This window comes from Epinephelus moara, chromosome 20, assembly GCF_006386435.1.
Source record: "Epinephelus moara isolate mb chromosome 20, YSFRI_EMoa_1.0, whole genome shotgun sequence".
Taxonomy (NCBI): Eukaryota; Metazoa; Chordata; class Actinopteri; order Perciformes; family Serranidae; genus Epinephelus; species Epinephelus moara.
The window spans coordinates 6,747,198-6,762,082 of record NC_065525.1 but is presented as its reverse complement, the minus strand read 5'-3'; the positions used below and the strand labels follow the sequence as shown (position 1 = coordinate 6,762,082).

The 14,885-nt window shown below is 40.6% G+C and overlaps 1 protein-coding gene across 2 annotated transcripts in view; it reads left to right on the top strand.

Moving 5' to 3' along the window:
* The first annotated feature begins 1,936 nt into the window (after positions 1–1,936).
* ckap5 (cytoskeleton associated protein 5) overlaps positions 1,937–14,885 on the top strand; it is a 42,001-nt gene continuing 29,052 nt past the window's right edge. For both annotated transcript variants that reach the window (XM_050072649.1, XM_050072648.1), the window contains exons 1-9: positions 1,937–2,043; positions 5,824–5,919; positions 8,077–8,270; positions 10,235–10,441; positions 12,880–13,051; positions 13,153–13,285; positions 13,402–13,502; positions 14,517–14,630; positions 14,748–14,852. In XM_050072649.1, coding sequence (XP_049928606.1) covers positions 5,863–5,919; positions 8,077–8,270; positions 10,235–10,441; positions 12,880–13,051; positions 13,153–13,285; positions 13,402–13,502; positions 14,517–14,630; positions 14,748–14,852 — 1,083 coding nt within the window. In that variant the 5' untranslated portion in view covers positions 1,937–2,043; positions 5,824–5,862. The remainder of the gene's footprint in view (positions 2,044–5,823; positions 5,920–8,076; positions 8,271–10,234; positions 10,442–12,879; positions 13,052–13,152; positions 13,286–13,401; positions 13,503–14,516; positions 14,631–14,747; positions 14,853–14,885) is intronic.

The window sequence follows — 14,885 nt, the reverse complement described above, 5'->3', positions numbered from 1 at the left end:
TGTTGTGAGTTACACTAATTGCATCCCCCTGAACAACACAACACACAAAGGTTCCTATTGCCCACATAGACATAATAATAATAATAACAACAATAATAATAATAATTCTGATATTATTGTTGTAATATTAATAGTAATAAGTATGCTAGTGTGGCTGTCATTTAGATTTGTCAGTCAGCTAAAATACCAGTCCGTACCATTATACAGTACCATCAATATTGCTGTGACAAGGAACTTTATATTGTAGGCTAGCATCATGCCTGTTATACAGTGTACATTATATTTAGTATTCTCTAATACTCCGTATGCTAGTTGTGTTGTTCCTGAACGTCAAAGAGGATTAGAATCAGGTTTGTCATTGGACCATCAAATGACTCCTCAAATCATTAATTGCAGGTTTGCTTGCAAGATTGTGGCTGTGTCTTTCTTATATCAATTACTACAGTGCTTCTCTGTGAAGCAATCCCAAACTTTTGCTCAATCACCATTTACATCACTTTTTATTTCCTCCATCTGGCTCATGTAAGCTTTCAAAATGTCTCACTTTGGTACTGTCCTCACTTTTCATGTGAGTGCTGTTCTACTGCAGAGCTTTTTTTATGAGTATAATAATGTTTACAGCAGAGTCATCTCTAATGCAGCTCTTCTTTGCTTATGCAAATATATATAAATATACTCTGCACCATCAGGCCCTCATCTTTTGCATAAAGTCTCTTGGATGTTAGTGGACACTGTTGGCTTTCTGTTCTTGAGTGGTAAGCATCTGTAGAGCCTGTGTTTTTGAAATTACACCAACATGTCTAATGTGTTGCTACACTGAACTCCTTTTTTCCCTGTAATTAAGGAACTGTTGCTGTTTTATAATTTACAGCCGTTGGAGAGTTACAGTTAGACAATTGAAGATATATTAAATGAAATGCTGTTGTGGGTTGTTCTTCTCTAAGTGTTACATTTTCAAACAGTTAGAATGCTATGTACAATAGTATTTCATGGAGAAATGTGTACCCTTATTCATTGTGTGTGGGAGTGTGAGAGGCTCCACGTGTTAAGTGTGAAGGTGTCCTTTTTAAGTGAAAAAGTCAAAAACAAAACAATTTAAAAAAAAGTTGAAATACCTAATTCAAGACTACTTGTGGTATTATGCACAGTTGTGTGTTTATTCACACATTGACATCATTTATTTAAATTACATATGCGAATAATAAAACAATATAAACATGAAACGGGATTTAAAAAACGTCAGCCAGTCGAATCAGGTATGTGTAAAGGCAATACCTGACATTAACCAATAATAGAAAGATTTTCATAGTTACAGGGAGGGCTAAATTTCAGACTGGCCAATCAAAATATCTCGTTATGAGAAGCAATACATATGATGGTCCAATCAGCAAAGGAAGTTTCTACATTAGGGGCGGTCTATAGTTCAAATGCAACCAATCAATGGCTTCGTCTAGTGACAAATAAGGAAGCTGCTAATAAGTTATACGGAGTAAATTGTTATGTATGAGACGTGAGTCCAACATTAAGTGGAGTGTATTGGGTTTACTGGTGTTTCCTCGTCTGTGTTTATGCTTCATGCAGTGAAAGTGTACACATTAAACAAAACAAGGATGTAGTCAGGGTGGTGCCCCTGTCTCCGCCCCTCCTCTGTCTCTCCGCCCTTGGAGACATTTCAAAAAGCTGTAACAAGTTGGACAAAGGCAGCAGTTGTGGGACCGGAAATTGGTATTCATTTGTTTTTAAAATAAGAGCGCAAAAAAATCTCAGTTGCACAGAAAGACATAAACGAACAACACTGTATTCCGCAACTTAGATTTACTTAAGATATTTACTCCTGCACAATTTATGTGAATGAATTATACACTTACTATTAACCGAGAAACGTTGCAGCTGACAGTTTTATTTAGAAACCGGAAGTTGTGCTTTGTCTTCAGGGCGGCGCTGCTTGTATAAAGCTCCGCTGGGCTCTTCTGTAGTGATCCCATTATCAACCCCATCCAACTGGACAGCCAGCATCGTATTGTCTCCTAGAGACGCAAACAGGTATCCAGCGATATACAATTCATTTCTTATTTTAGTCCAAACTCGTATTTTACTCTGACTTAGCATGCTAGCTTGTTGCGTTTGTGCATCTGTCGTTGTGAACTGCGTTGTTAGGCCTGGCTGTGTTGGCGCTTGTGGAGGGTTAGCTCATAGCCTTGTTTCTAAGCAGCTAACGGCAGCTACCTGCCGCTAGCAAACAATAAGGTCTCGCTATTAACACAGGCTTTAACTAATACATTTTGCCACATATGTCAACAAACTACATGATGGGCGCCATTGTTAGCTGCTTGTATTTTTTGCCGTAGCGGCTTGAACCAGAATGAGCGGGTTAACGTGCTAACCTAGCAACTGTCACAGTCGTTGCTAAGTTCGCTATTTAATGGCGCTCATCTGACTAGCTTGTAACTAACTAACGTCAGCTAGATAATATGGTGACCACTCCCAGCCTTGGCAAACTGGAAACAGCATTGGTGACATTCATTGACATGGCTAACTAGATAGCACAGTTTGAAATAGGTTGCTAACCTAATTGGTTATGGCTGGCTGTATTTGATGGTGCAGTCTAGCCTCCGGGTGCATGTAGGGTAGTTAGCCTCCTCCAGTCCTCATGTGTTCATTCTTGTATGCAGTTCAAAATCCCAGTAAGAATTCTGACGGTTTACTGCTATCTCCTTCATGCATACTGTCATACCTGTATTACAAGTGAAACACGACTGGGATTACATCTGGGTGATATATTAATATGTCAGTCTTATGATGTGTGGCAAATTCTCGTCTGACGTCTTGGTTATAATTGTATTGTAATGTAACTTAAATATTTATGAGTCCTAAAGGCATTATAACAGTTACAACTTTGATCTAACGTTAAACTGTTGTCTCAAAACGGAGTGAAAATTGAATGCATCTGCCTGCTTGGACATCTTTTCACATTACTAATGAGCTTTCTAAGATTGTATAAACCCACCCATAGTTCACATGGTGTATGTAAGCAACAATAGCTCTATCCTTAAAGGGGAACTACGCCCATTTTCAAAATTCATACATGTTATTCCTATGATTTAAAAAATATAACCTTGTGATATCATAGAGCAGGGATACTCCAACTTGCTCTGCCTGGGGGCTACTGTGCAAATGACAGGGGCCAGATTTGGAAAATATATATTAGTAAAGCAGATGGCTAATTTTTAACCCTTTGACATTTGCTGTCCTCGCTCACCTTTGCCAAGAGACAAATTCAGTCACGGCAGCCCCGCACAGATCAGGTGTAAGTAGGGGCGTTTCCAGGATTTAAGGACATTTAGGGTTCAACCTAGATCTCTGTCGGGGGATTTTGGGTATCCTGCCCTTGCACTTTTTTTCTCGTTTTTCTGACAGACAAGCTCTTTTTTGATGCCTTTTATGCACTTTGGAGCCTTATTAACATTCAAAGTTAAAAAAAAATCCCAGTGTGAATCAATTTATTTTCATTGTGAATGATGAAAAATGGCCAGCAGGCCACATAGTACCCTATCAATGACCAAATTTGGCCTGCGGGCTGTTAAGTTGAGTATCACTGTCATGAGGTTAAAAATCTGGAGCTGTTCCATAGGCACTGAATGGTGAAAAATGTTCTCACTGATGCTGCAGGCCGACAGAGGGATGCTCTCAGTATATGGGTACATTTCCTGTTTCAGAGCTAAGAACAGTAATATAGAGTAAAGCACATTTGGGTATTAAAAAGAAAACAAACAGTGTGTGGGTCCACAAAATCAGTCTCCCATTCACTGGCTATGGATTGGCTCCAGACTTTATACCCTATGACATCACAAGTTTGAGATTTACTTCTCTGGTTTCTGGCATTGAGAGAGAGTAGCTCATGTTCACAAATATTGATTGAACTTTCCTAGGCCATGGAAATAACATTGGAATTCTTAAATTAGGTGGTGTTCCCCTTTAAGCACTGTATCGTCACTGTGTATTTCTTATAATTGTGATGAGATGACTCTTGGAAGGGTATCAAGTCACTTTGTGCACCGACCATAATGAATAACCAAGGTCACATTAAATTGCACTGCTTTTTTTGATGGAGTTAGGTGCTCTTTCCATCCAGAGGTTTGCTATAATTTTTGTGTCATACATTTGTAGCAGGTGTTGTGAACTTTGAAGGATGCCACTGTACCAGTACGCCTATAAACTATTCTAAAGGCTACATCTGCTAAATTTGCATTGCTTATGTGTCAGACTGGCTCCAAGCTGACAGTACTTTGCCGAGCTATGGGTGATGTCTTTAGCTTGTTTACTAGACTGGCTTGGATCAATATGAAATATGAACCCATGGCTCCTCCCTGAATGTGCATTAACAGTCACATGCTTATGCTTGTGTGGAAGTAAGTGCATTTAAGTGAGTGACACTGCAACTGAAGAAAGTACTTTACACAGTTCTTTGGTGAAGCACTTTTACAGGACTTGAGACTGAAGAGACAGTAACAACAATTTAACCTTTTATTATTCCCAAGTAAGGCTGTCAGCATCAAAAATCTGTTATTGGTTCTGCTCATGTAGAAATTCTGTGCTCCACTTTCCCTTTGGTTTACTTGAGATAGTTTGGAGACCACTGATCTACATTACATAGGACACACAGGGTTCTTGAAAGGTGCTTGAGATGCTTAAAAGTATTTGAATTGGGTAATTGGATATTTAAGTACTGGAATGCCTTGAAAATGAGACATTTTTAACTTAGTCCTTGAAAGAGAACTTGAATTTAATTCAACAACAGTGTTGCAGCCAGGTTCACTGATTTGTAAAGTGAAACTGCTTTATTCAGTATTACTGGTTTGAATCAGCGTTTTTTTTCTTCTTCTTTTTTTTCTTTTAATGGAAAGGAGGCTTCTGCGAAAGTGCGAATAATTCGGCTCCAAGTAAAAAACGTCATGAACCTTGAACACTGAAGGAATTCCAGCTTGGAGAAGTTTTAGCTGGTTGCAATTCTCACTGCTAGATGCTACCAAATCCCCCTAAATCTTACACACTTTACCTTTTTAAATTAAGATAAATCATGGATAGCCATGATGCACTGGTGTAATGGACTCTGTGCACACTCTCACACTGAATGAGGCAGTGCCTAGTACAGGTGGAGGAAGAGTGGACTAGTCGTAAAAATGCTGCCTCTGGTTATCCAGTACTACATTTCCCATTTCCTGCTCCCAAGAGTCTTAAGGGTTCTTTTTTCGGATGTCCAATAGTAGAACTTATTATTGGATACATTTTTTATTAGTTTGATCAAGAGCCAACAAGGAATCAGTCAGGGTTCCTGGGGGCGACTAGTAAATTTAGGGTTTTGATTCTGTATAAAATGCCATATTTGGGAAAAATTAAAACAAATGGATTTGAGGACATCAAACTATTTTGAAAGCTCTGCAGAGGACATAAAAACGAAAGCAGCGTCAGTTATTAGCGGGTATTTTGAATCATTTTTAGCTGGTAGACGGGAAAAAAGGTTAATACTACCAATTAGGAAATTGCAGTGAATGTAGGGTGACTGTTTTGATTTTGTGTTTATCTTGACACAACAGTCATAATTATTAAAGCAGTTCTGGTGTTGTTAAATGTCCCAAGCTGAGGTGTGAGTGAGACGGCTTCAGCTGAAAGGACAATGTTTCTCATAAAATCTCGATTTTTGTTTTCGGGTGGTGCTCTACCGACACCAAGATGTGACACATTTTAGGGTTCACTTATTCCCCAGCAGTAAACCACGGACGATTGCACCAAATGTAATTTTGTGTCAATGCTGCTGTTTTCCAGTTGAGTACCTTTGGGGAAGCCCACCCCTGAGTGGCCACCATGGGGGACGATAGCGAATGGATGAAGCTTCCCATCGACCAGAAATGTGAACACAAGGTGACTGATTCACTGACCAATGTTTGTTCTCAGTGAAACTCAATTTCATTCACTCATTTAGAAAATATTTCCTTTAAGTCAAGTAATGACAACAGTTGTTTGTTATATTTCATCCATCCTATATACTTTCTGATATGTAATGTTTACTTTTGGTTCCTACTCGTCAGCTGGTGTTGACTGTAGCTCATCTTCACCCAAACTATTCTTTTTTCGTATGTTAAAATAAAAATAAATTCATTTCTCAGGTTCACTGTTAAACTAGCTCTTGCACAGTTTCCGACTGATAATCTCTTACAGACTTGCTTACTGTGTTTATTTGGATCCTTATCCCAGAAAGGCTTAAAATTTGGGATTAAACTACTACACAAATCTAATCCAAGTCTTATGAGCAAACCAATCCAGCATGACATCAGTCTTAATCTAATATACTGTAAGCATCTAATCTGGAGACAACGCAGTGCCATATGATTCTTTGGTTATTTAAAGTGCTTGGTTTTGCCTTTTCCCAAACTCGGTCTTAAACAATGAATTCTCATCAAATGGACTCCTAACTGGCTCCCTGTTAGGCCGCTGTATATAGTCCAGTAGCATCTGAACTTCTGCTTGAATGATTAAAGGATGAGCCTGGAGATATTCTAGATACGTACTGTCTGTATATCAAAGCCTGGTATCTTATTCGTGTGTGCCCTAGAGCTCTATTGTTGTCCAAAAACATTTAGACAGCTCAATGCTGTTGCACTGGAAAAAAATCCCTCATTAGCATGAACACACAAACTGTAGTTTACTCAGTTTGACTCTGTTACACATATACCATCCTGCTCTTACAAATGTGCTCTACTTCCATTTGGTTAGATCACCTAACTAAAACTAATGCAGGCTAATACAGCAGCCATGTCATGAAGCCTGCCTTGAAGAAGCTTTTAATCAGAGCTGAAATATTTGAGGCCCAGACACACCAAACTTACATCAAAGAACTAGAGACAATGAAGGCTGACTGTTGCATTGCCTCACATTGCCTGTGTCTCAGCCAAAAAATTACACTTGATCTCACCACACCAAGACTACAGCCAACAGCCTCCTTGTATGTATGTTATGCGTCTGCATGACAGGAAATTATTCGCCATGGCAGCAGGCGGCCGTAGTCTGTACTTGTCATTCAGAACGGGAAACTGGAAGACCGACAGGACAGATTCAAGACGCTAGTTGTCAGTTAGCACATTAACAACACAGCTCAACGTTGAAAGAACACATGACATTTACAGGGTGCACGCAAACCATCACACAGTTACTAACCATTTCTGCTGAAGAGCTCAATAGCTAAAAAAATAAATAAAGACATCTTACCCAATATAATATGTTTCGAGCTCAGTTCTCCTTGACTTTAGTCATTTATTTGCTTTCCTTACTTACCTTTTTCTTCTTGTGTACTAAGCTGAACTGCCAGTCTGAGAGGTTTTACACACCACTGGCTCTGATGCTGAATCAACATGCTGAATAAGAAAAAAGAGAGCCTAGAAGTGCTAACTAGTGCCAGCTGTGGTGGACACACTCCCAAAATTACAATAACTGCACTCACTGACAGCCCGATATTGACTGCCTGCCCGCCAGCTTGGTGTGTCAGAGATCTTAGTTAATTAATTGATTGCTTGATTGAAAGAAAATGAAATGGCGGCTTTTTTGATAACTGATTAACTGTTTTAGTAATTTTTCAAGCCAAACTGTCGAACATTTGGGGGGTGTAGTTTCTCAGATGTCAAATTTTGAAGCTTTTCTTTGTCATATATGTTGTAAACCTAAAACAAATGATCAGTTCAGTTATGTTACCGGTTCACCGATGAGCCTGAAATAAAAGCCAGTGAACAATTTGCCTAGTGTGCACTTAAAGGGAAAATGCAGAAGATGATCTAAAACAGATACTATGAATGTAGGTCACATCCCCTGTCCATTATACAGACCTCCATCTTCCCACCAGGAACCAGAAAGACATTTGTGCATTTGTCCTGTCCTGCTTCTCTTTCTCCATTTTAAGAAAGACAAATCTAATTGTGTACATCTAGTTTTGTGCTGACAAATCACAGCTGATGTTTATTTAACTTTGTATACCCCTTTCTCTTTTTGTCCTTCACCCTCTTCTTGGCGACTCTTGCTCGTCTCCAGGTGTGGAAAGCCCGTCTGAATGGTTATGAAGAAGCTTTGAAGTTGTTCCAGAGGATAGAAGATGAGAAGAGTCCAGAGTGGGGGAAATACCTGGGACTGATAAAGAAGTTTGTCACTGATTCTAATGCTGTGGCTCAGCTTAAAGGCCTTGAGGCTGCCCTGGCCTTCGTTGAGAATGCCCATGTAGCTGGCAAGTAAGTAATTGTTGCAACCATGTCATCTTCAGATTTATTTAAATGTCTGAAATTAGCAAGATTCGGGCTTAAAACCGCCCTGTGTTACAACAGTGCAGGAGGCTGCGCTGGTGGAGGCGTGTTGCTGAAGGCACCAGTGAGACAATGAAATGCAGTCCAGTTGAATTAACAGGTTCTTTTAAAGGCTTACCAGATGCTGAAACGCTGCACAAGTGTTTGTAATACTCACAGACAGGAATATTAAAGTTCAGGAAATTTATCATGATGCTAAACTGAACAATTTTATCTTTCGTTTTGATGATTGTGAGGTAAATTGCAGACAAACTGCGGTCATGTTACAAAGTAATCTGCAAGGAGTGTGCTTTTGAGTAGCCAACGCAATGCCCTGACAGATGGTGTTGCATTGCAGCAAAAGTTGAGCCCTTTGTTGTTTTGCAGTAGCACCCAACTGTGCCACCATGATGGGTATATTCAAATTTACGAGAGGGCAGCATTTTTTCATGCAGGACTTCACTGCTAAGTGTCATAGCTTTATGCTAGTTATGTTAGCATGCTGTGATTGTGAGTTATAATGGAGCTGAATTTTGTACTTTTCCCTAATGTTGTTACAATCAAGCCATGTTTTACGTGTTTTTTAGGTGCGATAGTTTAATTCATCTTCACAGAAACTCAACACAGTGGCACAGAAACACCACGGCCAACTAATGTTTTGGAGGTGTAATTGCAGAGCGACGCAGACAGGCCACTGCACAAGTAGATATGCTCAAAACAGGGTTGGCCACTTGAGTAGGCTTTAGGCTATAATCAGTGTTTAGTCAAGGAAATGCGTAGTTTAAAGGAGTAAAGTTTAATTGGAAATCTTTCCCCTTGTTTAATTTATTTTTAAGAAAGGTTTGTGTTGAACCCTTCTCTGGGTTTTCCTGCAGAGGAACTTGATGTCAACCTGATTGTTGTGTATGGTGAGAGGCCTGGCAGTTGATCTTGGTAATACTGTATGCATCAGCTCCAGTTAGGCTATTCTGCTAGCGAAGCAGGCTTTCGGGACACAGTGTCATTTTTGGCAGTCAGCTGACTGAGCTCGGAGGTGTTCTCTGGTCACTGAATAAATTATCCAAAAAAAGAAACGATTGTATTACGATCATCCGTTGAGACCAGAGGCAATATGTTTGTCCCAGTGTGAAGGAACTGCCATTGTCTCACCAAACCAGTAATGGGAGAGACAGAGGATTTTTTTAAAAAGCTTTTTTATTTTCAAAACAAACCTGCTAAGAAGGAATGTGATGTGATGATCACTGAAGTCAGAGGTGTAGCTGAGTGGATGTGAGAGGAACGTGCTGTGAAAATGCTGGAAAGTAGAGGGACAAAGAAAAACCTAGAGCATGGATCTGAGATAAGACAAACTATAGTACTTGGGGCACTGGGCCACGGTGCTCCCAGCTGCACTGACAGTACAATGCTACCCAACATTTACTTGCATGACAGATGTTTTTTTTATTGTAGCTTGTGACATTAATGATGGAATGCCTCTGGAACTGGTAAACATGGATCAAATGCAGCTACTTTTGTGTTGGTGGTTACAACTATTTGTCTAGTCAAGAGGTCCATTGTGAGAAAGATCTATGGCAAACAATGAGTCAGCCTCAGCCGCACCTAATCAGGCTGAATATGAACTTACAGTGTTAGATATGGAGATACATGGCGGTAATCCTGTTGTCATGCTGAGCCACCAACCTCGAATGAATTCAGTCCAGTTTGGAGCCAGATGTACTGCAGATCGCTGGTTGTCAGAGCTGTGTATATATAGTATATAAGTTATAAATAACTTTGATCAGATTAAATCCAGGTATATCCATGTTTTTGTGCCTTTAAAAGTCCATGTCAGGTAGCTATGTTCATAAGATTGTATCCATAAGTGTGTCTGGTGTGTTTTGCCAGGCTGATTGTGTCATTGCCCTTTGCTACAGGACAACAGGGGAGGTGGTGTCCGGCGTTGTGACCAAAGTGTTCAACCAGCCAAAGGCCCGGGCTAAGGAGCTAGGCACAGACATCTGTCTGATGTACATTGAGATAGAAAAGGGCGAGGTGGTTCAAGACGAGCTGCTCAAAGGACTGGACAACAAGAACCCCAAGATAGTGGTCGCCTGCATCGAGACACTCAGGAAGGCTCTCAGGTTAGTGCTACTTTCTGGTTTATAATTCTTAACTATTTCCTCTGTCAGTCCATAATCTGATTAGCAGTTATGGTCAAGCGTCTGCCTGTTCTGTCAACTGGTCCAAGACCAAACTCAGCTGGGGTTGAGGACTTCCAAACATTCTTCTCAATCTGTCAAATGTCTCACAGTTCATGTAGAGTAATGTCGAATCTAAATGAAGTATTCAGACTTGAATTTAGTGTCATTATTTTTTTACTGCAAAAGATTAAAGATGACTTTGAACAATGGAAAAACCAAGCCAAGTGCCAAATGCGAGTAGATTTTCCATTTTGCAAGTAAATTTCGGAAGTCTGTCGGCCACACTGGCAAGTAAATGTTTTTTTTATCACAGTAGTCATGTAATTGATTACTATGCTGAGTCTCCACCGTGTGCTGCTTTCATTTGTGGTCACCTTACTCTACTGCTCCTCTCTCGTCAGTATGAGACATCAGCTGATCTGCTAAAATATCACTTTCTGTTGGCCCGTTGCTAGCTGCCGCCATGCTAAGGTAGAACTAATGGTTATGAGTTGTGCCCATACTTATGATGGTAATGAAATAATAACATGGAGGCCCCATAGTCTAAAACAAGATGGCAAACTCTTAATTGTCTCCCTGTGAACAGCACATCACAGCTTCACTTCTTTCGTTCTTACCTTTCACCATAAAAGCCCATATACACTGCATCACTGATCACCAGAGGGAATTTATTCACATTCTGAGACTAACCTGGGGGTCCTGACCCCCACAAGGGTTCACCAAAGCTTCACATGGGGTCACGAGACTTTGCTTTTTGGGGGTTTAAGAAAACTTTTTTGTTTTTAAATATATAGTTGATGTATAACTCAGCATTAATTTATTTCTGTAAAGAAAACTAAACAAGTGTCCTATTTTTAAAGTTTGTACTATTATTGAAGATATAAACTTTAAAAAAAACCTCTCAGGATGAGGCACGGTGAAGACCTGAACCCAAGCTATATTCACAGAACCTTCCCTCTCTGCAAAACAGCCTCGCCCTGCATTACAAAAGTACACTTTTAAAACTACTATAACAATGGCTAAGAGTCAGGGAGAGGAAAACACTGAATTTGTCAAAAAGAAGCCTGTTAAGTATGTATCGTACGACATACAGAATTTTATTAAAAGTTACTAAAAACAGCAGGAAAACTCTTCTGATGGTCACAGGAAATAATCTACTCAAAATTCATCCAAATGGCTCATTTTATACAAACTTCCTGCAGTTATTGTAGTCAGTTGTTCTGCACTGTAAATGCTCATCAGTCTCTCAATGATAGAGAAGGGGTTCTTTAAGGAAAAAGATTGGGAACCACAGCTGTATAAGAGTAATTTTGCTTCAGCTTTTGTTCTGGTCTCTACTTTAAGTTTGTTTTTAGCAAAACACCTTATTATCTCAATAAAATGTACTGAAACAAATATACACGTGACACAAAAGGCAGTTTATTATTTTGGCTGGTTAAAAATTATGCTTGGCCTGTGGATGTACCAGTCCTCTTGGCCGGTGAGTTAAAAGTTAATTTCGGACACTGGCAATAGATATTTGTCAATAATACAGTTCTGTCCTGGTGCAACAAAATGCTATACTTTCATTTTCTCAGCCTATTTTTTAGCCGTAGGTTTTTCTCATTCTCATTTGTTTATTGTAATTGAAGAAAAAAAACATGTCAGCCATATGTCTAAGTGTGTCAGTTTCGGTGAATTTTGCTTTCGATAGCCTGACACCCATCAACGCATAACTAACCAGTTAATTTGAAGAAACGCCAAATGATGTGAAGTATAAGAGATTCGGTGACCACCATCAGGTCTCTTCTCAGGTCGCCTGGGTGAGTAAGCAGCTATATACTGAGCCACAGAACCACTTTAGCATTGTTAACTATGTTAGCTTTGCTGGCAGTGCTGACATTGCTAACAGAGCTAACAGTAGTTAACTATGCTAAAGGGGTTTTTCGGCTCAAAATTAAGCCGGCTACTCACTGTGACGACTGGAAGGGAGACTGGAGGGTGGGCACAATATTTCCATAGCAGCGGCACCATGGGTCTGGAGGGGGTCACCAGCAGTAATCGCTGATTGAGCAGTGATGCTAGCTAGCTCACTGACTGGAGTGGTGCACAATACAGAGCGGCGGCAGCTAGCTAACCAGTGCAGCATGATAACCTTATTAGCTTTGTGGTGGTACAATATAGTGCTAGTACTACTACTATACTGGAGTAGCAAAGAGTAGCAAAATTAACATGCAGACTGACATGTGTTACTACCAGAAATGTTCAGAGCTGTTAAATATCAATTTGATTATTAATGGCCAAAAAAGTCATATTGGCAATTTAGTATGGCAGTCTTCCATCTCCTGTCAGTGACATTAACCATTTGTCACCTCTTGGTCTGTCATCATCTTCCTCAGTGAGTTTGGATCTAAGATAGTGACATTGAAGCCAGTAGTGAAGATTTTATCCAAGCAGTTTGAGTCCAGAGAGAAGGCGGTGAGAGATGAAGTCAAGCAGCTGGCTATAGAGATCTACAAATGGATCAGAGATGCTCTGAGACCACCACTTCAAAACATCAACTCTGTACAGGTGGGACACGCTCATCATTGCACATCCTTGCCCACCTTTCATATTCGGCTTTCAGAATCAAGTTAAACTAAACAATCCATGCTTGTTCTCTGTCTCTGCAGCTGAAGGAGCTGGAGGAGGAGTGGGTGAAGCTGCCTACAACTCCTCCCAAGCAGACCAGGTTCCTGCGCTCACAGCAGGACCTGAAGGCAAAGTTTGAACAGCAGCAAGCACAAGGAGGAGACCAGTCTGATGGTAGGTTTGACTAGGTAGCAAAACAGAATAACTGTTATAAAAACTTTTTCTTTTTTTGTTTTTTGGAGCTGTAGACTCATGATCTGGTGCTATCTCCTCTTCCGTTTCTCTTTCAGGAGATGATGAGGCGGAAACAGTGACAGCAGTGGATCCATATGAACTGCTGGAAGCTGTGGAGATTCTGTCCAAGATGCCCAAAGACTTCTATGACAAAATAGTACGTTTGTCTAACTCTGTAGAAGACAATTCAAAACCCCCTTTTAAAAACACACAGTCTGTGTTAACTGGCCAAGCCTCGTCTTGGATAGCCTTATAAGGCTGGGGTAGGCAGAAATATGGAAAAGGGGGTAAAAAAAAAGAGAGGAAAAAAAACCCTGCAGAATTTGGAAATGCACCCTCCTCCTTAACCCCCACCCCCACCAGACGACCAGACATATGCACACGCTTCATACAGTAACCTGTGTTTACAGTGTATACACTGATTTATTTAATGTTGTTTCACTGTAGAGTTGCCCTCATTCATTCAGCCCCTCCTTGCTCCACTCTCTCTCTCTCTTTCTCTATTTATCAAACCACAAATGAGACCAGAATTAGCTTGCTAGCCACGCCTCGGTCCCACCATCCACTTCCTGCTGCTGTGGACTGCTTTGCTGGGAGGAGAGTGGGTAGCAACCCCCTAGTGCTGGGTGTCACATTGGGCTGGAGGCCAGCAGCAGCGCTGGGTCTAACCTGTGTAAAGGCAGCAACAGAAAGTTTGCTGATCCAGGGGCCCCCCAGAGCTTGGATTTGTGCCGACTGGATTGAGGTTGTGGCTGCTGATGGGGGGTCCAGCTCCAAAGCGTCTGCCCACTCTCCTCCTGGTGAGGTGGTGAATCAGACTTTCACTGAAAGGACATGCACAAACAGCTGCATATGTAGAACAGCCAAAAGGAATTCCCTCTCTCTGAAATGACCTGTGACTGGTCAAAGTCTCTTGTCATGAGCTAGATTTTCAAAATCCTGAAAAGAGTCAAGAGGAGGTTTATTATGGGATTTTTGCCCATTGACACCAGAACAAAACTGTGTACCTCAGCTTTAAGTTATCCAAGACAAAATTCCAAGTGAGTTATTTAACCCAGATTCTTCTACTGAGATACTTTAAACTGGAAAATGATAAGTGTGTTTTTGTAATTAAGCTTTTGTGAGATGGCACCTGAAATATTGCAGCAAATTGTGTGCTCTGTTTCTGCAGGAAGCTAAAAAGTGGCAGGAGAGGAAAGAAGCTCTGGAAGCAGTAGAGGCTCTGTCAAAGAACCCCAAACTAGAGAACGGGGACTATGGAGACCTCGTCAGAGCTCTGAAGAAGGTAAAGACTAAGTATATCTCACATTTTCAGTTAGGCAGTCTTAAATTTTTCATCATAAATAAGGTTTGATGGGGACCTGGTGACTCTGCATCATATACTTACTCGTGTATATTTCAGGTTGTGGGGAAAGATGCCAATGTGATGCTGGTGGCGCTGGCAGCTAAGTGTCTGGCTGGACTGGCCACTGGCCTCAGGAAGAAGTTTGGAACCTATGCAGGACAGGTAAGTTAAAGCAGTCTCTTTATGTTATGACAG